This window comes from Choloepus didactylus, chromosome 17, assembly GCF_015220235.1.
Source record: "Choloepus didactylus isolate mChoDid1 chromosome 17, mChoDid1.pri, whole genome shotgun sequence".
Classification (NCBI taxonomy): Eukaryota; Metazoa; Chordata; class Mammalia; order Pilosa; family Megalonychidae; genus Choloepus; species Choloepus didactylus.
In genome coordinates, this window is record NC_051323.1 from 66,811,320 (window position 1) to 66,832,205 (window position 20,886).

At 42.0% G+C, this 20,886-nt stretch overlaps 2 protein-coding genes across 3 annotated transcripts in view; one reads left to right on the forward strand and one right to left on the reverse strand.

Moving 5' to 3' along the window:
- The first annotated feature begins 1,660 nt into the window (after positions 1-1,660).
- Positions 1,661-12,012, forward strand: RPL31 (ribosomal protein L31). Its single transcript, XM_037806421.1, has 5 exons — positions 1,661-1,756; positions 2,154-2,260; positions 9,930-10,055; positions 11,469-11,581; positions 11,945-12,012. Exons 2-5 carry the CDS (start codon positions 2,154-2,156, stop codon positions 11,974-11,976), a joined length of 378 nt encoding a protein of 125 aa, XP_037662349.1. The 5' UTR covers positions 1,661-1,756; the 3' UTR covers positions 11,977-12,012.
- A 319-nt stretch (positions 12,013-12,331) lies between these two features.
- The window catches only part of TBC1D8 (TBC1 domain family member 8), a 101,068-nt gene continuing 92,513 nt past the window's right edge, over positions 12,332-20,886 (reverse strand). The window contains exons 18-20 of one of the 2 annotated variants that reach the window (XM_037806419.1): positions 17,517-17,606; positions 17,014-17,111; positions 12,332-13,831 (exon numbers count right to left, since the gene is read on the reverse strand). In XM_037806419.1, the coding sequence (XP_037662347.1) occupies positions 13,394-13,831; positions 17,014-17,111; positions 17,517-17,606 (626 nt within the window). In that variant the 3' untranslated portion in view covers positions 12,332-13,393. Of the gene's footprint in view, positions 13,832-17,013; positions 17,112-17,516; positions 17,607-20,886 lie in introns of those variants that run through there. The other variant, XR_005212295.1, reaches the window with a different exon arrangement.

Here is a 20,886-nt window from a genome sequence, read left to right on the forward strand (position 1 = left end):
TCACTTCTAAGTAGAATGTGATTTTTAATGGAAACAGCTTATTTATTATCCTAGAATCTTCTAGCCAGAAGCCATTAGAAGTGTGGAGTAGGCCATGCTACTAATTTAATTTAGCTTTGCTTAAATCTTACCCATGGTCAGAATCTGGATAAACTCAAGAAACTTATTGCATAGTATTTATTTAAACCAACAAACATGGGGAGTTTAAGCTTTTGATTCATTTAATTTTGTTCATTAAAAGTCTATTTTGCAACCCTGACCTATTTTCTGAAAAAACCATGACTTTTCTGTTTGGAAAACTGTAAAGTCAGCTCATGAGAAGTGACTGAACTGTGAACTTTGGAATACACCAAGTTTTAGAATATTTTCTCAACAACTAAAAAACTCAACTCAAAAAACAAAAAACCTCAACTAAAATTTAGTATTTTCTGTCTCTAATGGCAACTGAAGTTCATTAGATAAATTTTTTTCTTTATATATGCAAAATGGCAAATTGGCCAATTATCCAAAAGTGCCAAACCATGACATTTTGTACCCTTGACTAACTATGTGGTAAAATTTGGGTGTTTGGGACAAAATTGCTTCAGTTTCTCTCTTCACTTCGTTTGGGTGGGCACAGCCTGAAGGTTTCAAAGTCAGCATTAGCATACTAGAGAAATAACTGATTTAGATCTTCTCGGAAAAATGCAGTATGTTGCTTTTGGACAGATGTACATGAATTTCACACTATAGGGATGTGCGACACAAACAACAGCATTCTATAAGCATAACATACAGCATTCATGGAAGAGCTGAAATATATAGCCTTATGGACCTGCAAAACAGCTTTTTTTCTCTGGGAAAAGGCTCATTAGAAATAAAAAATCCCTTTCAGGATTTTTACCTAACTAGCCAATGTCCACATTTACGGAGGAGAAAGAGGGTATGTACACCGTCAGCACACTCACTAAATTAACATGTGCCACTTCATAGTTAAAATGTCCTGAATTTAAGTCTGTTTCCTTTAAAACCATCTGCCTCTCCCGACGGCCGCATCTCCTCCGGTAGTGCCACAACCCACCCGTGTAAGCAAACTGAAACTCCATCCTCCATGGCGGATTTCTTTCCCTCGGAGGGAGCTGCGTGCGTGGAGAGTGCCATTCCTTCCTGCGCCCCCGACCTATCCATGCACCTGGCCGAACACGACCCTCCTGGGGCTCTCACGCTCAGGACTTCCAGTCACGCGTCTCCTCACTCGCTACGGGCACCTCAAGGGCAGGGGCTGGGACTTAGTCACTTCTAGGACCCCGCTGCGGTAAACAGGGACGGAATGAATGAGTGCGGGAAACGAGGGCGATTTCTTCCATCCAGCTGTGGGCCTGGAACGAGATTCCCCAGCCCAGCCCGGGCACAACGGAAGGCTGTAGGAGCAGGAGCCCCTATGCGCGGTTCGCAAACACACCCGGGAGACGCACACCCCGGACCCCGGGTCAGCGCCGATCTGAATGGGCCCGGGCGGAAGCCACGGCGCGAGGAAAGCGCGCGAGACTAGAGAGCGCGGCCGTACTGCGCAGCCGCGGCCCGCCCAGACCCCGCCCCCAAGGCCAGGTTTGCCCCTCCCGTTGGCGCGCGCCGCTGACACCACAGCCCCGCCTCTCCTTCTGCTAACCACACCTCCTCCCCGCCTCCAGGCGACCCGGAAGTTGTACGTTGCGACAGGCGCTTTCCTTCTCCCAGACTCCCTCGCGCTCTTTCTTTCCGACCTGGTCCAGGCAGAGTGAGTATGGGTGGCGGGCCTCGGCTTTAGGGATCCGGCTTCATCCTCCCCCGGCATTATGCTGGTCGGGGCAGCGGGATCCTTCCTGGACCGTCCCCGGGTTCCGTGTTCCGGGGAGATGGGAGTTCGCGTTGCGCTTCAGGGTTCCCGCAGACTGGCAGGGAGGGTGTCCGGGCTTAGGGGAGCCAAGGACTCAGGGGTTTCTGGGGCGGAGCACTGAGGGGCGCCAGCTCTCGGGCCGCGGGGTGGCCCGGTTGGCTTTGACCAGACTCGGGTCCGCAGGGGTCCAGTCGTACCCTCCGCACCCTGAGGCGCCCCGGGCTGCAGCCTGAGGCCGGACCCGGGCGAGGAGACCTGGCTTGTCCCACTCTGAGCCTCCTTGTTGGCTGGGTTTTAGATGGCTCCCGCAAAGAAGGGTGGCGAGAAGAAGAAGGGCCGTTCTGCCATCAACGAGGTGGTGACCAGAGAGTACACCATCAACATTCACAAGCGCATCCACGGAGTGTGAGTATCCCCGCGGTCGGTCCCCTGCCTCGCTGGCTGGGGGCTCCGGTTTCTGCTTGCCACCCTCAAGGGTCTGCCTAATCGTTCAGAGGCTGGGTGGTCTAGAAATTACGCACTTCTTGAAAAGTTCTAGGATCTTACTTCAGGTTTATAAGGTTCAAAGTGTACTGCTTTGAGGTTAATGCCTGAAAACTTGAGATTGACATGTAAAGTTTCCGAGAAAGGTGATAAAACTGGTGATAAAACGTGAACATCATTTCTCACTAGTGCTTAGTATTTTAATTAAACTTAGGCAGGCTAAAAGGTAAGGGATGTGTATATGAGCAAAAACAAACTTTTTAAAATGTGTTTAGACTCGTAAAGTTGACCAGTTAATTTGAAAAGCTTTGCTGTGTGCTGCCCAGAATGTGAAGTCTTAAACGGGCTTATTGTAATTATTTGACCCTCACAGGTGTGTGTGTACTCATGTTGGTTGAGTTGTGTTACAGATGTGGGAGTGCTGAAGAGATGTGGGCAGTATCGTGAAGAATATATCTATTGTATTAGAGGGCAGTGTTTAAAGTAAGGATAGGTGGGTGTTGTGGATTTGTGGTGTACAGGAATGTAGGAAATGGTCTTAAATGTAATCATTCTGGTTCTTATTTTTGTGTGGGGTTACTTTTTAGTTCATCAGTGTAGCAAATTTTTCCATTTCTGCACATGGTGCTTATTGCTGATAGTGGAGACCATATCTCTTGTTGAATGTTGTTATTTGAGATAGTTTTAACAGGAAAACATTCTGCAACGAAATATTCTATTCAGGCACCAATCTGGGAACAGAATTTCTTGCACTTGATTGGGACTGCCATTTCAGCACTGCATTTACAGCCAAATGTTGGCTCTTTGTAAGCCTAGGAGCATAATGTGCTCCTAAATGGCTTCTCATTCTAAAACCCAGTGCCTTTTTTGTGCATTAGTGCTGCTTGTAAATAGTCTCTTTCCTCACCTCCCCTTTATTTGGCACCTGTGTAATTCTTTTTGGGGGTATATAAAGCACTGCCCTAGACTCTGCTGATACAGTAATGAAACCAAAGATCCTGCCTTTCTCACTTCGTGGTAAGGGAAGGTAGGCAAGTATTTTGCTTTAAGATGATAAGTGCCAAGTGGAAAGCAAAGCACTGGCTGGAAAGAGGGCTATTTTAAAAACCACTTAATGTGACATTTGAAAAGGGCAGGTGTGAGCCACTGCTCTTATCTGATGGGTGAGTTTTTCAGACATTTTGTGCTTGCAAAAGTCCTGTGTGAGGACCTCCATAATACTGAACCCTCTGGTTGGTCTCATTTCCTCACTTGATCAGCCACAACTGACAGTTCGTCATTCCTTCTTCTGTTCTGTTTTGTTTGCTATCCAAAGCCCCCACAGTTGTGTTTTTCCTTCGTACTTCACTGGTCACCACCTCAGACGTTTTTGTCGATTTCTCCACACATCTCATCCTCCTAAGGTTGAGGATCCCAAGGCTCTGCCCTTCTTTTCTGCACTTGATAATGGCTTCAGTGTTTGTCTCAAATACATTCTTTGTGCTCCTCTGAATTCTAGACCCATGTATCCAACTGCCTCTTTGACATCATTGGGTTTTTGGTAAACATCTCAAACTTCATGTGGCCAAAACCAAACTCCTGGCGTCCATCTCAACCCCCAACTTTTTCCTTTTGTGGTCTTCCCTAATTCATTCATTTGGAACCTTAGCAAATCCTTTTGGCTCCACTTTTAGAATACATCCAGAATCTGACCATTTCTCTCACTTGGGTAGTTAGAATAGCAGCCCCCTGCACCTGCTTGCCTCTTCCACCCTCATACATGGGGTCTACTTTTAAACCCACCATTGGCTTCCCGTTTCGGTCAGTTAGCAGCCAGAGTTGTTTCAGGTGTGAAATACAAAGTGGAGTCGAGTTAAGAATCGACAGCATTTTATTCGAGGCACCAAAGTTTTGATGCGGCAAAAAAAGCCAGAATGGAAGTTACTTCAGGGTTCTAGGGATGGCAATTTTTATAGACATAAAAAGGAAGTTAGCTTGACTCATATTGATTTGATGAGAGTTTGTCCTACAGAGGTAGATTTAAGGCTGGTGGGCTTTATTTTGTATTTAGTTACATGTAATGAACTAAGGGCTTGATTGGCTATCTGGGTCAGCTGCCTTGGTGGGGATTTCAGATTTCAAAAGAGGAGGAGGAAACTCTGGGGGATTAAAAGAAGAAATGTAGGGCATGGGTTTTGGGGCTCTGAGGGGTCCCCACTGTCTTTATATAATTTTATCAGTTTCCCCTTTTTAATCATTCCCTCAGTTATGAGGACTCTTGACCAAAGATTTTAGTCTCTCATTTACCACTAACAGTCTCATATTTCAGCACTGATATTATGGGTTAGCTGAAGTTCGAGATTTTCATCGTCCCATTCACACTGGTTTTGTATCTCAGTTGTATCCTTTCTCGAGTTGGTGGCTGTGTAATAGCATTTAAAGTAGAGAGGAGAACAAGTGAACCTATTAGGACATGTAAGCCAAGGTCTCCATGACCCTAGAAGCCAAACTAAGAAGAGACTCAGAACAATCAGATTAGGGAGGTATATAGGCTGATTTGGCTGCTTCTCTAGCATGGGCTTCTGCTTCCTCTTGACTGTCATTTACAGATAAACACAGCACTGGGTCACCACTGGTGCACACATACCTCCTTGGGAAGCCAGAATATAGTCTAATGCTAATCAACTTCATAGAGTCATTTTGGAAAGTTTCAATACTTTGGCAGCTAGTGCGCTGATGGCCTGGCCCAGAGGTGGGGGATAGAGTTCTCTTAACTCTAAAGCTGCCTTTTCTGGTGTCATCTGTGATCTTACAGTGTATCCCCCAACACAGGAGATACCTGCCCCAATGACAAGGGGAACAGCAGCAAGAACAGACACCCCATGTGTGTAGCCTGGGTTATGGGTTTTTCCATAATCCATTCAGAGCTGTCTCTAGTCTGGCAACAGTGTCTTCACAAGTTTCTATAAGATGGGAAGAGGTCATAAGAGCTCTCAGGTGTCTTAATTTTTACCTTTTGGAAGCTTATCATAAATAGGCATTTGGGGAGCAGCATAAACCATATATGTAACAGGAGCTAATCCAGTTTATAGGTAACACTTTGCATGTCTTCTGTCCACATACAAAATAATGTCTGGGAAGAGCTTAATAAATAAGGTTATCTATTGCCTTTAAGGAATGGGATATTGATGTGTTGAGTTAATTGGTGTAAACTCCAAAAGGAGAATCATAACCATCATTATCTTCATTGTCATTTGATATCTTAGTCCCATTTAACCAACCATTTCCTCTGCCTGACCTTTATCAGCCCACCAGAAATTTGTGCCTTGAGTGGAATAAGTTTTTATGTTATTAAAGTGCTAGAAAGACTGAAGAATTGTGTTCAGGGTAAGAGTATGTAGGGCAGAGCAGAAATAGGGTAAAGAGATAAAAGAAAATCATGGTGATGATAGGGTATTTTTGGAGATGGAAATTGGGTACTGTAAGGGGTATAAGGTGAAAGGCAGAGTTTAGACGGTACAGAAATTCAGGCATGTTTTGATCAGTGATCTTGGGCGGAAGCTGTCTATACCAGATGCCCTCAGTTTGGGGAATCCTCATGTCTGTATTTGAGATACCAAATGGGAGTAACCTCAAGGGCTTGGAGCATATTTCATTGTGGCGGGTGGGCCCAGGTGACTGTCCCCTGTAGTTTTAGCGCATCATGGGGTGGTCTGTAGGACTTGGTCAGGTCCTTCCATGCAGGTGCTAAAGCAGTCGGATCAGCAATTTCACACTGATAGGTTGGAGTCGGTAAAGTAGGAGAAATAATAAGCCTCATGGGTCTTCCCATTATGATTTCGTGGGGGTTAGCCCGTGTCTTCCCAGTGGCCATCAAGGCTAAGGGAAGACCCCTAGGCCAAGGGAGAGAAGGGGGCTCAAATAATTCAGCTAATTTAAGTTATAAGAGGTATAACTTGTCTTGTCCACCTTTCCTGGCAGTGGAGAATGGTAGGGACGTGAAGCTTTTCATGATAGGTGAGACCTTGCAAAGTTCCTTCATTACAGTTCAGTAAATTGGGAGCCTCTGTCATTTGAGAGAATGGCAGGAATTCCCCAGGTGAGGAAAACAAAGTCTAATCTTTTTTTAGCTACTCTCAGGGCAGTGACAAGGAAAACCCTTTATCCATCCAGAAAACAGGCGGTCTTAATAACAGGGACCTAGTCATATCCCATAGAAGGGGGTAGCTGTAGGAAGTCCATTTGGAGATGTCCAAAAGGGCCTTGTCAGTTGAGGTGTTTGACCCTGTCCCACCATTACAAGTTTTACCAGGGTTATGTTAATTGACAGGTAGAATTTATGTATTAACCTTGTTTCTTGTTTAAAGTCCCCCCTCTTTTTTAATTGGTAAGGTGAAGCTCTGACCTAAAGCTGATTGTAAGCACTTTCAGAGAAGCATCAGAATAATACAGTGTAACTGACAAGGAAATTTGGCTGTTTTTGTGACATTGGCTTTTTCTTTGTTCTAAAGAACAACTAAAATTGTGACCTAACACTATACTGTTGTCTAATATGCAAATCAGTATCAGTACAAATCATGAACACTGAGTACATTGTCAAATCTGTAGGAATTTTATATAATCTATTTGTATGAATAACATTTTACCCATACATATTTAACCAACAGAAGGTTAGAAATGCTTTTTTACTTCATTTTCCATGCAATTTATAACATATCAAATGAACCTAACTATGTCTAGCACCTCTCTTTTTTAGGGTGGAAGAACATATCCTTTGAGATTTTCCAGGAGCCTTGTAAAATCCCAAAAAGTTTGAAATAGAAAAGATATCCTTTAGGGTTTAATTTTGAGAAGACAAAATGTCAAAAGTTGTCAGATTTGAACCCTTGGCTAAATAGGATTGTAGATCACTGATAAACAATAGTTGGTTGCCTACTTAATCCAAGTGACAATAAAAGATTTTCAAAGTAAATATAGTAGGTTACGTAACTATAAACAAAGATAAAAAGTAACTCTGTTCTTTTAAAATTGAGAAAACTTGTTCTCTTAAAAATAATAAAGTATAATGAGGCCAATATTTAAATATCAACAAGGGTATAATTCTGATAAAACAGAATCTTTGCCTTCTAGGCAGATTACTCAGGTGCTTAAGAAAAACCTTTTATAGCAACTCAGACTAATAATCCAAGAAAATTTCATCATTTTAACAGAGAACTAAATTCTAGTTTTGTATGAATTTACTGTTTGATATGAAAGTTCTTTTAAAAATCTTATAAATAGGCCTATCAAATGTTAGCATGACAAAATTCATTTCCACAAACTACAACTTTCTATATCCATTAGGTTTTGTCCTACACTTTCCCATTTCCCATTCTGCAACACCCAGTCAAATTACTTTAGGATAAAACTACTCATTTTCCTAAACAAAATCACATCCTGCATAGCTTGTTTACTTAAGTTTCCAAAAAGATTTTGGAAATTGTCTTCAAGCTGACATCCTACAAAACACAGTAACTTTTGAAATAAAATTTGTCAGAATAACAACTCAGTTTCGTTAAACACAAATTTTTCCATCATTTTAAAACCCTAGTAGATATATGCTAGCATATTTGATCCATAAACCTGTTTAAATTTAGGAAGAACATACCCAATAGACTAAAATTGTATGCTTGTATTGTACTTAAACATTGGTAACTCAGAAGACATAGCTGTTTTTATTTAACTACCAATATTAAACTAGTGCTATTTGCCAAAGATTTACCTAGATTATGTGCACTTGAATTTTTAAAACATTTGTATTGAATTCTGCAAATATTCTTTACATTGGCAGTATTAAAGGTTCAGTTTTGTTAATTTCTGGGACTGTAGTAGGAGTATTAATTTTTATATAAGCATTTATCTTTAAGCAACTTGAATAGATTTTTAAAGGAGGTTAGTCCTATTGATTGGATGAAGGTTTGTTCTTACAAGGCGTATTTATTTGGTATTGGGTCAAGGGTAATGAACTAGGGGCTTGATTGGCTATCTGGGTCAGCTGCCTTGGTGGTTATTTCAAAAGATAGAGAGGGAATACAAAGAGGAAATGTAGGGCCAGGGTTTATCACGGGGTAGCTTTTTTTGTTTTTACTTTTTCCTCTGCCTGAATGCTTTTCTCACAGATACCAGAATGGCTGCTCTCATCTCCCTCAGATCTTAACTCCAGTTTCTTCTTGCTGAATTTTCCTTGCTCATCTTATTTAAACTTGGCAGTTTCTCCACAACACATTATTTTTTCCCTGGCTTACTTTCCTCTCCAGTACTTGAGACCATCTGATGTGTGTGTGTGTATGTGTATAAAGATAAACCACATGAAGAATGTGGAATTTTTTTTTTTCTATTTTACCTACTGTTATTTCTAGCACCTTTTTCTTGATGGTGCTGTTTCTGTTGAATGAAGTGAGCTTGCCTGATGGGTTCTAGATACAGCAAGGTGAGGCTGGAGAAAGGGAGCAAGGTAAGAGGTCAGAGTGAAGTGGGTGGGAGCAAGATCTCTGGCAATGGAGAGGCTCTAAAGAAATTACTGAAGGGTTTCAAGCAGAATCAAGTCACTGGCATGTCCCACGTGTTATTTTTTTTCGAGTCGCAAAGTTACCATCATCTAACAAAATTGTTAAGCACTGTGCTTTGGGGTTACAAAGTAACTCACATGGCCCCTGCTCTGAAGAGGTCTATGGACTTGTAGGGTGGTGGGGCTGTCCGGTTTCTATCTCCCTTGGAATGGACTTCACTTCTCCAAGTGCATGACCATGTACTGTAGTAAAGTTGTGCTTTTTCACTTTTTATTACTTAACTGAAAGCATGAGATTTGAATAAATCCATGTACCCTCATCTGAATGAAGAGTTATGAATAGACATCAGTTAATGAATGCACAGTAAAGCTGGGACAGTACCCAACACTTACAGGAGCTCCATAGAATTAGCTCTTATCCCCAGCACACTTCTGGGGGCCTGCTCTTTAAGCATAGTCAGTCCTTGAGGGCTTTTTGCCACTTGCTTACTAGGGAAGGGATAAAAAAGGCCTACTGCCCAAATAAGTTCCTGGTTTTGCAGGGAAGTAGTTGTTCCTATTTTGTATATTGCTTTCAGAACAAATGTCAAATGACAGTTAATGTACTAATGAGCCTGTAAATTAGTAGCGTTTGAATGGTGTCCTTCACAAACATGCCATGTTCTTAAGCTGTAACCATCATCAAATTCCATTGTAATCTGAGGTCATTTAGGGGTATTCAGTGTTGTATTCTTTATGTTTGAGTGTATTCTAACATCATTCTCTTGATTATGTTCTCCTTAGGTGGTGTCATTAAGGCTTGGGGGTTAGTTTTATCAGGAAAAGGACTGACCATTGTCTGTATTAGCATCTTTTAAAAATCATAGTTCAGAGCCCTTATCCTATGTCATTGCAAATGTGTCATGCACCGGTTATTATGTTGGTTGCAGGGTATTACACACTGGTGGGGGAAAAGATTTTTCCTTGGTTGTTGGTGTAGTTTATGTTTGTTTTACGAAGGCAGAACATATTATATCATTTAATTTTGTGCTCATTTAATGAAGTTTATTTATGTTTGAATAATAGGGGCTTCAAGAAACGTGCCCCTCGGGCACTCAAAGAGATCCGGAAATTTGCCATGAAGGAGATGGGAACTCCAGATGTGCGCATCGACACAAGGCTCAACAAGGCTGTCTGGGCCAAAGGGATAAGGTAGGAGAGGTATCTGTGCTACAAGATGAACTTGTACAAATGACCCCAGTTTGACCAACTCATTCTTTGCACAGTCCCCTTATTTAGCTAATGCATATCACAGTACAGAGAAAAGAAAAACAATGTGGTGGGGTGGTGTCCACAGGGAAGTCCTTTGATGTGGAATCTGAACCAAGACCAAATGATGACGAAGCCAGCAGTCAGGTCAGGGGGGAGAGTGCTGCACAAAGAGAAAAAACTTGGTGTGCTCTGGGAACAGGGAGGTGGGCTTACCTGGAGCGGAATCAGTGACTTGAACAGTGAATGAGGATAGAGAGGTCAGCATGGGTCAGGCCATGTGGGGTCTTGTATGTCATGGTGAAGAATTTGAATTTATAATGGGAAGCCATTAAAGGAGTGGTTCTTAGCCGGGAGCAATTTTATACCATCACCCACTACAGGAGACATTTTCTGGTTGGTGCTCTGGCATCCACTAGGTGGAGGCCAGGGATGCTGCGAACATTCTACAAAGCACCCCCACCACCCACTCTGATAAATAACTGTCAAGCCCAAATAGTGCCTTTGAGAAACCATGATAATTGCTGAGGGTTGTATCATTTTCCCTGACCACGGTTCTGTTGGTTGCTGTATTTACATGCCCAGTTCGTAAAGGATACTCAGCAGAAGGGTGTTTTTTGGTGTGGAAGATGCTGTGAGGTGTCCGAGTAGAAGTGGGGACCAGTTAGACGAATGGTGGTGGCGTGGATTAGATGACTGGAAGATCCTGGGGCTCAGGAGGCTGGGTGTGGACTTCTCTGTGTTTCAGTGCAATTTAAAGCCTTTGGGGTCAGGTGAGAAAAGACCTAAGATTAAGCACTGGTGGGCCAGCATTTAGAAGTCTGGCAGAGAAGGGTCCAATACAGGACCCTCCAGTGACTTTCCAGAACCTCGCTGTCCTTGGATCAGTAAAGGAAGGGCAATCAGCTGTGGTGCTGCTGAGAGGTAGATGAGCTAGGATAAGAGAATTGTGTGGATAGTATAGAGAAAATGAAATTTTAATATTCTAATGGGTTCAGTGTGGCCTGCGGAGTCCTTAACGATATTTCCCCAAATTTAAATTTAGCATAGAAAAAGATTTCCTATAACGAGATTTCTTTGGTCCCACATTTCTGCATAGGTGTGATTGGTTGAATGGAAGTGGTGGATGCCAGCTAAGTCAAGGGTGAATCCCAAGAGGACAGTATTTGCCGTCTGCCCGTGGAGTGTGTTTTATTTTCCAGGGAACTGACAGACATCTAATGGCTGCTGGTGGAAGGACAAAGCTTTAGGAACATGTTAGTGCTACAGTTGGGGAAGATGGGAAGTGTAAATACAACTGGTGGCTGTTTCTTGAAAGGAGGCATTGCCTTCAGCAACACCTTTGTATTTTCACAGGAATGTCCCATATCGTATCCGTGTACGGTTGTCTAGAAAACGTAATGAGGATGAAGATTCCCCAAACAAGCTCTATACGCTGGTTACCTATGTACCTGTCACTACGTTCAAAAGTAAGTTTTATTCAACCCTCAAAGCTGTTTAAAGTCCTTAGCCCTTTTGTAGCCTGGATTCAGCTGTTCATCAAATAGTCATTGTATATATATATGCTTGGCAGACTTCCCAAAGGGATCTAAGTTACAGGCGTAATACTTACCTTTTTAAAAATGTCTAATGGCATTGGAAAATAAAGGATATGAACCTGGTCCATTTAAACCCATGGAGAAAAGATAGATAAACATTAAAATTTAAATCTTGATTATATCTAGGTTATTGAAAGGTCAAACCTTCAAGAAAAGGATTTACATTTTTAGAAGTATGAAATACCGATGAGGGGTATGAGTATGAAAATTGACTGGCTGTTACTTCTTTTGCAGACCTACAGACAGTCAATGTGGATGAAAACTAACCGCTGATTATCAAATAAAATTATAAAATAACTGCCTTCACGTGTTTTCGTTTTCCTTTTCCAAGTGCCACACAATATACTTATGCATGTCAGTATCCTAATGGAGCTCCCAGTGTTGGAATCATGGACAGATGTCTTTGCCCCTACGTCCTCCTGTCCTCCTGGAGGTTCTGATTATTAGGAAGGCATCTAAGCTCAGGTTTCTAAAGGTGGTTTTGAAGTGCAGCCTGGCTTAAGAACCACTGTCCCGGGCAGTTGGGAAATTATGATGTTACTGAGTTTTACTTACATGTTTCATTAATTCTAAGATAACACATTTTTCTACCCACTGGCATACAGAATTCATTTGCCATTGGCCCTTTTTCACATTTTAATGAACAACTCCAAAACTGTATCATCAGTAGCACCTTAGGCTCCTGCCTGGGTCTGTATTGAGACACTGTGGTATAACACGAACTTTTTAAATAACTGATTTGATGGGGTAACTATAACATGTTTAACTTACATGTGCAGTACTTAGTTCATTATTTAGCTCATTTATTTGTAAGATTCATGAGGTATTTTTCATCCCATTTTACCTGAAACCTAATAGGTCTCAGAGGTCAAGTTTAAGGTTACAGTAACAAAAAATTGCTGTTGAGGGTGAATTTAAAACAAGAAGCCCTCCTGGTGGTCACCTACAGTGTTTTGCCTCATTCACTGAGAGCACAGGTGGGAGTACCCGAGCGGCCTCATCCATTCACTGGCACAGTGCACACCTTCAGACACGGAAACACAAAGTGAAGGAAAGGAGCAAGTCAATATAAAAGTTTCTTAAAAAACTCGAAGGCCAACATTTAAAGCATGTTTGTACACAGTTTTGGAAGGACATACAAGTGAATAGAACCAAACAGATTAAATGGTTTCAATTACCAGCATTGAAACAAAATTAGTGCAAAAAAAAAAAAAAGGCCAAATACAATTGCACAGATAGTGGCTCTTAGATCTTTAAAGTGAACTTGACTCTTTAAAACCTCTCCCATTGTCATTTCCTGTGAAAAGTGGGGTTTGTTTCTTGGTTAGTGTGACATACATCTCTTATTCCATCTGAGGAACAAAATGAGCGTCACAAAAGAAGCACCCATTTCAGCAGCTCTGAAGAAGTGAAATTGCAATCAGTGTCAAGAGAACAATAGTATGGCTCTGATAATTTGTACTTGATCATTTTCTTAGAACAGAAATGCTAAGGGTTGCATCCATTTCCCTGGCTACAATTCTGGCTGTCGACTGAGCTATCCAGATACCGGTTTGTAAAGTGTACTCCAAATGAATCAGTGGAAACCTGGACTTGTGGGCTAAGAAGCCAAGAACCCACCTGCCGCTGGCCGTGTTCTGGCATGGTCGATTCCAGTGTGTGCCACAGTGAGCTGCGCGCTTGCTACACGCTCTGCAGCTTGAGCTCGGACTGGGATTGGCGGCCCATTTCAAAGGTTTTGAGGCTGTACTGATTGATCTTGGCATTTTCAAGTTTGGATTTAATGTCGAGTGGCTTTTCAAAGAAGTTTACTAATGACTGTTCAGTCAGAAGTGATGCTAAAATATGTTCAAGGGAGACGGTCCATTCCCCTTCTGCCGCCTCAGGAAATGCCTGGGGGTCCTGGGCGAACACAGAGTCCTGGTCCAGAGAAGTGGCTGCGGCCTGCAGCTCCTCCCCACCGTCCTGGGAGCCGCTTCCCGAGCTGCTGCTCCGCTGCCCCACCTCCCCGATCTGCAGCAGCAGGGTGGTTACTGTGGCAATGGCTTGATACAGGTTATTTTCTTCTGGATCTTCATGGAACATACTGTACAAAGTTTTACAGAACTGGATAAATTCTCTCTGGAATTAAAATAAAAAGTCCACAAATGGCAGCACAACCAGGCTGGATATATAACGTATTTTTAAAAACTACTTAGTTCTTTGGAAAAACCACCTAATACTTTTTTGAAGAAACGCAATACAAGAAAAGGTGGTCTCTGCCCTTTCACTGTGAAAACACCACTGACAGCGATCCCAGGGGATTACAGCACACACTGGGAAGTGCCATCTGTCAAAAGCAACTAAGTAGTAAATGGACAGGCATACCTTATTAGAGTTAGCAGGTTCGGTTCAAGATGACTGCAGGAAAGTAAATACTGCCATGAGTCACAAAGTTTGTGGCTTCCCAGTGCAGATAAAAGTTACATTTGTACTACACTGTGGTCTAGTAAACATTAAAAACAATGTGCATACCTTATTTAAAATGTGAAATAGACATGAAGTGTGCTTATACTGCTGGACACAGGGTTGCCCCAAACCTTTATTTGTAAAACCACAGCATCTGCAAAGCACAACCAAGCAAGGTGTGCACCCCCTTGAAATGAAAGCAAGAATTAATGAGACCCCATTTTTAAAACATACAGTTAATTAAAAAAACAAACGATTTCAAGTGTACCAGAATGTTAATACTGATGGCTTTGGGTGATGATAATTAACTGACTTGATCATAGATGGAAGGAGTGGAATGAAAATCTGGAAGCAGAAGCTACATTTCTCAAATATGCCTTGAAATATTAAATTCCACAAGGTGTTTTGTGATTTAAAAAGACTGAGAAATATTACATGCTAAAAGCCCCTCCTGGAAGAGTCGCCATAGTCATTAGCACTGAAAAGTCCTTTTAATAAGTTTTCAACTTGAAGCCTGCATTGCCCAAACATTGGGAGGAACCCTCTCCAATAAAAACTTAAAACTACCACCCACAGGGCCATAAGGTCCTGCAACCTCATTATGGGGTATGTACTTGGAAGATCTGAGAGCAGAGACATGAATGGACATTTGCACAGTGGTGTTCATGGAGGCAGTATTAATGATTTGCAATGGGTGGAGGTGGCCTAAGGGTACACTGAGTGAGGACCAGAATGGTGAACTGTGGTGTACGCATACAATGGAATACTGAGCAACTACAAGGAGTGAAGCTGTGAGACATGCAACGAGGTGAATGGATCCTGTACACAGCATTTTGAGTGAAGTACACCAGAAATAAAGGCAAACACCATAATGCCTCACCAATATAGACTAACTACAATGTGTAAACTCAGAATTGAATCTTAGAACAGTCTAAGAGGGGAATGATTATTGTAATGGTCCCTAGATTGTAAGCTCTTCCAGCAGTCAAATCTATTCCTGAATTGTAATAGCTATCTCCAAACTCTGAGATGTTGATCCCTTAGTGTATATATAACCTGATTGGTCTCTGGAACACTGGGTATCTCTGTGACACCTGGAACTCAGAGATAGAGCTCGGTAGATATGAATGTCGGTATTAGCGCATACAGCAACTGTTTAAAAAAAAAAAACTGAAAAAGAGCTCAGACTTCAATTAGTGATACAAATGAAGCAGATCTAGTTAAGACTAGGGCAAACTGGGCCAAAGGGGTAAAGGTCGAAACTGACTGTGTTTTAAAACTTCAACTTCCATGTGAGACCAAGGGAAGAGATGTCTATTTGGTGCAGGATCTATATTTTCTAAACAGTTTAACTCTCCAGTTGGTTTGTTCAAACACCACAATTACATGGAACTTTGAATAGGAAGTGAGATACAGTAGGTTAGTATAGGTTAGAATGAAATAGTGATACCTCCCAAAGTAATTTGGGCAGAGAATAAAAATATATTTACAAGGCCCCCCTGAGGAGCTGGTGGAAAGTGCAGAAGTGTTGGACTTCTCATCTGGACTGATGCTGATGTTGTCACAAACATTAGGACTGGTGGTTTGATGTGCTGAGCCCTCTATCATGGGACTTGCCCATATGAAGCTCGTTACTGCAAAGGAGAGGCTAAACTTGCATGTAATTGTGCCTAAGAGTCTCCCCTGAGTACCTCTGTTGCTCAGATGTGGTTCTCTCTCTCTAACCAAGCCACCTTAGCAGGTGAACTCACTGCCCTCCCCCCTACGTGGGACCCAACTCCCAGGGGTGTAAATCTCCCTGGCAACGCAGGATATGACTCCCGGGGATGAATCTGGACCCGTGAGATTGAGAATATCTTCTTGACCAAAAGGGGGATGCAAAATGAAACGAAATAAAGTTTCAGTGGCTGAGAGATTTCAGATGGCGTTGAGAGGTCACTCTGGTGGACATTCTTATGCACTATATAGATAACACCTCTTAGGTTTTAATGTATTGGAATAGCTAGAAGTAAATACCTGAAACTATCAGACTCCAAGCCAGTAGTTTGGACTCCTGGAGACTATTGTATAACAATGTAGATTACAAGGGGTGACAGTGTGATTGTGAAAGCCTGTGGATCACATTCATTTTATCTGGTGTATGGATGGATAAGTAGAAAAATGGGGACAAAAACTAAATGAAAAATAGGGTGAGATGGGGGGATGATTTGGATGTTCTTTTTTACTTTTATTTTTTATTCTTATTCTGATTCTTTCTGATGTGAAGAAAATGTTCAGAAATAGATTGGGGTGATGATGATGGTACTGTGAACAATTGATTGTACACCAGGGATGATTGTATGGTATGTGAATATATTTCAATAAAACTGAATTTAAAACAACTACCACCCACAGCTATCACATGGCACTTGAGGGCAATAGCCCTTTTCTGGAAAATGCTCAGAGGTTTTAGGAGAGTCATCAGGTGTATATCATCGAATTGGTGATTTTCAAGAAAATGGAGAGTGCACCTATTTAATGGAAGAATGCTGTGTTCACGGGCCCCAGGTCCCCCTAGGGAAGAAATCAACTGGGCAAATGAATCTGATAAAGTCAAAGACACAAACTGCAGCAGCCTCCTGTTACAAGAACTTTGAATATCTGGATGTATATATCTAGGATGTCTTTGAATATTTGAATTGATCAAAGTTTAAATATTTCCTATTTAATCCCCACAATGTTCAGCTCGCAGAATTTACAAGACCCTTTAATTACGGCTCAGAGATGAAGGGGCCTAGGCCTAATTATCAAAGCCTTACACTTAAGCAAATCATTTGGCACAACGGTTAATTCTCTGCACAGAATAAATCCCATACCTGGCTCATTTTGGGCAACTCTTTGTCGGTTTTATCTTTTTCTTTGGCTAAATCCTTAATCATCTGCTTCAGCTGTTTCTGATAATCAGCTACATCACCTTGAGACAAAGATACAATATATAATTCAGTGTCAATTCAGTGAAAGTACAAAGGAAACTAGAAGGGCGGGAAGGAGTGAGGCATGGCCCTCAGCCAGCTGGGAAGCAGGAGACCCCACTGGAGGGACCGTGGGTCCTACTGACCACTGACCAGATGGGCGCGGGAGCCGAGCAGCTGTGCTTTGTGAGGACCTGCGAGACACGAGACACGAAGCAGGAAGAGTAAACAACAGGGAGGGCCCAGGGGCAGTCACCTCGGCCCCCTGGAGGAGCAGTGGCTCGATTTTAATTCGCAGGAGAGAGGGAAGGACAAGCCTGCCGCTAGGAAGAGCTATGGGGTCAACCGAGCACCTTCCCACAACTGCAGTGGCGTTCTTAATGGGAATAACGAGAGGTAATACATGCCGTTTGATTTCCCAAAAACCAGAGGTCTTGACGTCGACAACAGAGGATTCTTTAATGGTGACTGACTGTCTTGGTCATTTTCAGTGAGTGCTTAAAAAAGAAAGATTTAAAATGAACAAGTTTTCCTTTCCAATCAAAACTGACAGTAACTTAGTTTTTTTAGTCGAGGGAGAGCTAAAGGTTAAGCCAACGGCTCCCAACCTGGTAGGCTGCATTGTCTTAGGAGAGTCTACAAACCCAAATGCACACCAGACATTGGACACACCAGTAAATAAAATTTCTTACTCAGCCTGGTAAGCCTTTTCCAAATGTAGGTAGGTACTGTTAATATACAGATTCATAGGAGGAGACCACTGATGTTGACATGGGAAAATATACATAGAAAAATCCCATTTTGTACAACTAAAATATCTGTATATACACACACATAAAAATTACTAGAACTACATTAAATCCCTGGGTGGCAGGATTACAGTAATTATTTTAAATTTTTCATGGGATTATTTTTCTATAGTGAAGTATGTACTGCTATATACTTACATAATTTCTAAAACAATTGAAAAACTTGACTGAATTCAAAGGAGCATTTATCATTAGGCATTTTCTTGAAGGTTATTAAATGTAGTTATGTCAGAACCCTCACAAACTCCCAGTGGGAATGTACCATGGTGCAGACACTTTGGAAAAAGTCTGGCAGTTCTTCAAAACATTAGAGTTACCATTTGATCCAGAAATTCCACTCAAGAGAAATGAAAACATATGTCCACCTAAATCCTTGTACCCAAATGTTCATAGCACCATTATTCATAGCCACCAAAAGGTGGCAACAACCTAAATGTCCGTCAAGTGACGAATGGATGGATGTGTCATATCCATATAATGGAACATAATTCCTCATAAAAAGGAATGACGTACTGATGTGTGCTACAACATGGGCAAACCTTGAAAGGAGCCACAGAATGGCACATATGGTAGGATTCCATTTACATGAAACGTCAAGAATAGGCTTATGGAGACAGAATGTAAATTACCACCCCCCTCACACACACACCTCCCTAAGGGCTGGGGGAATGGATGGATTGAAGCAACAGCTAAGGATACAGGGTTTCTTTTTGGGCTGATGAAAACTCTAAAATTGTGCTGATGGTTGTACAACCATATGAATATACTATAAAGCCACTGAACTGTACACTCTAAATGGGTAAATTGTATGGTATGTGAATTATAACTCAATAAACCTGTTACCAAAAAAAAAAAAAACATTATAAGGAGGATGACACATGAAAGGATCCTCATAGTTTCAAAAGTATGGAACTTGGTCATTTATTGAATAAATCAAATGCAAAATAAGTTGTGGTTCAACAAGTGTCCACAAGATGGCACCCAAGCCTTGATAAACCACCCTCTCCTACTTGGGAGGTTTCTGGGTTGGTTTATTCTGTTGGTTAATTTTTTCTATAATGAAGATACTGAGTCTCCCCCCAGCCCCAACTTTGCCTCAAACGAGTTATAAGCAGAAAGTAAACAGAAGGAAAATTACAAACCCTGAATAGCACTTGGGGCAGTCACAATGGGAATGGGTTTCCTTGGAAAGAGCCACCTGGATGCCAATAGAAGACAGTACCCCCCTCAAAGCCCCACATGCCGAGGAAGGGAAATGTGTCCACAAGTCACCAACAGAACACTGCAGTGGAAGAACCGAGACACAAATGCCATGGGAGTACGCAGAAGAGAGCAACTGCTTCAGGGTGTGTGTGTGTCCAGAAAGGAGGCAGGTGAAATATCCAACAGTGACAAGGAGCTGGGAAAGCCACACCCCACAGAGAAAACATTCCATTATAAGTGGGTGATGGAAACATAAAACAGTGCATTAGGGAAAATATTACATGCAGGGTTTACATAAAATCAACCTTCTAAAATGAGATATTTGACGTTTTATAAACATTACTTTTTTTACATTCTTATTTATATGTAGCTTGGAAACTCATGACTGTGGATGGATTAACAGGCAATTTCTATTAAAGTTTTCATTGTGTGTCACTTCAAGTACAGCACTCAGTAAAATCTGATTTACATTTGGTTATCTGAAACTCCATCATGCAGACCTTTGACTTAAGGTTGTGGGTAACTTCATCACTTCAATAACCACTACAGAAGGACGGCTCTCCTCGAGGGCTTCAAGGACTTTCATGAGACAGTGTGCACACAGATTTTACTTCCTGTATCACTGTCATTATCATCACTGTCTCCGTCACTAACAGGGTGCCTTCCCAACCCATTAAAGAGGGAAAAGCCTAGTTCGCTCAGGGTCTTGTCTCTGGTAGAAAAGGACATACACTGCTCTGGACACAATTTGGCCTTCAGATGCAGTGGAAACAATACTTTCATCAGAGCAATACCATTCTCCGTCATATCTGTTTCCTGTGGAAGCAGTATGGTGCCCTCCCAGCCTCCGCTGCAGATGGAAACAACAGTCAAATTGCTGGCAAGGCCTGCATTTGGATTCATTACAAATTCCAATATATCCACGTCATTGAGAAGAAAGTCAATGAAGGTATCCAACTAGTTTTCATTTATCAACTAAGAAAGTCACTTGAACTATAACAAGTACTAGAAGCAGAGATCACAATTCCAGTTTCTTAGTGGCTTCTTGATAATTTGGACAATGCCAGGGATCTACAGCACCTCGGTTTTCTTTTGTTGTAAAAAATCCACAGCAATCTTTTAAATTCACTAAAGTATTTTAGGAAGTTTATATTCTACACTTACATGTTTTTCAAAATCCTCAGTGGCATTTGGTACTCAGAATCCCAAATCCAAAGCAAGAAAAAGATCTCCCAGCTAGCCTAGCTGCCCCTCAGCAGTCGACTATGCCTGCTACCACGGCTATGGGTGATGAGTGTCCGACGGAGTTCCCGTCAGTACTGCTGAAGTCGTCGAACTGGAATGGAAACGATTGTTTCTGTATCCCGTGAGAAGCCGACCCTTGCAAGTTTCCTCAGCACAGCTCAAGTACATTTTTAGAATCATCTTCTACGGCTGGAAGTTCAGACTGATGGCTTCCAGGGCGTGAGGGAGTTCCTTCCCAGCTGCTCCACCGCTCATCTGTTTCACTCACCAGGGAGCCTGCTTTCTGCAGGCTGGTGGAGCCATCCCCCTTAACATCTCAGTGCACACAGCAGGATAGGGGTCCTTCAGTTTCTCAGGTTTCAGTAGATATTGACACACTGGCCCATTCTCAAAAGCAGAGATTACAGAGTTCATCTTCAGTATCATTTCTCAATACAGCCCTAAGAAAAGGCTCACCAAAAAGTGAAGAGGCAAGTATGGTGGGTGTAACACGAATGTCGAACTTGTCTTGGGCAAAGAG

Coding starts and splice junctions, on each gene's coding strand:
- RPL31 (XM_037806421.1), top strand. CDS start 2,154: ATGGCTCCCGCAAAGAAGGGTGGCGAGAAGAAGAAGGGCCGTTCTGCC. Junction 10,056..11,468: donor GTCTGGGCCAAAGGGATAAG/GTAGGAGAGGTA, acceptor GTATTTTCACAG/GAATGTCCCATATCGTATCC. Junction 11,582..11,944: donor ACCTGTCACTACGTTCAAAA/GTAAGTTTTATT, acceptor CTTCTTTTGCAG/ACCTACAGACAGTCAATGTG.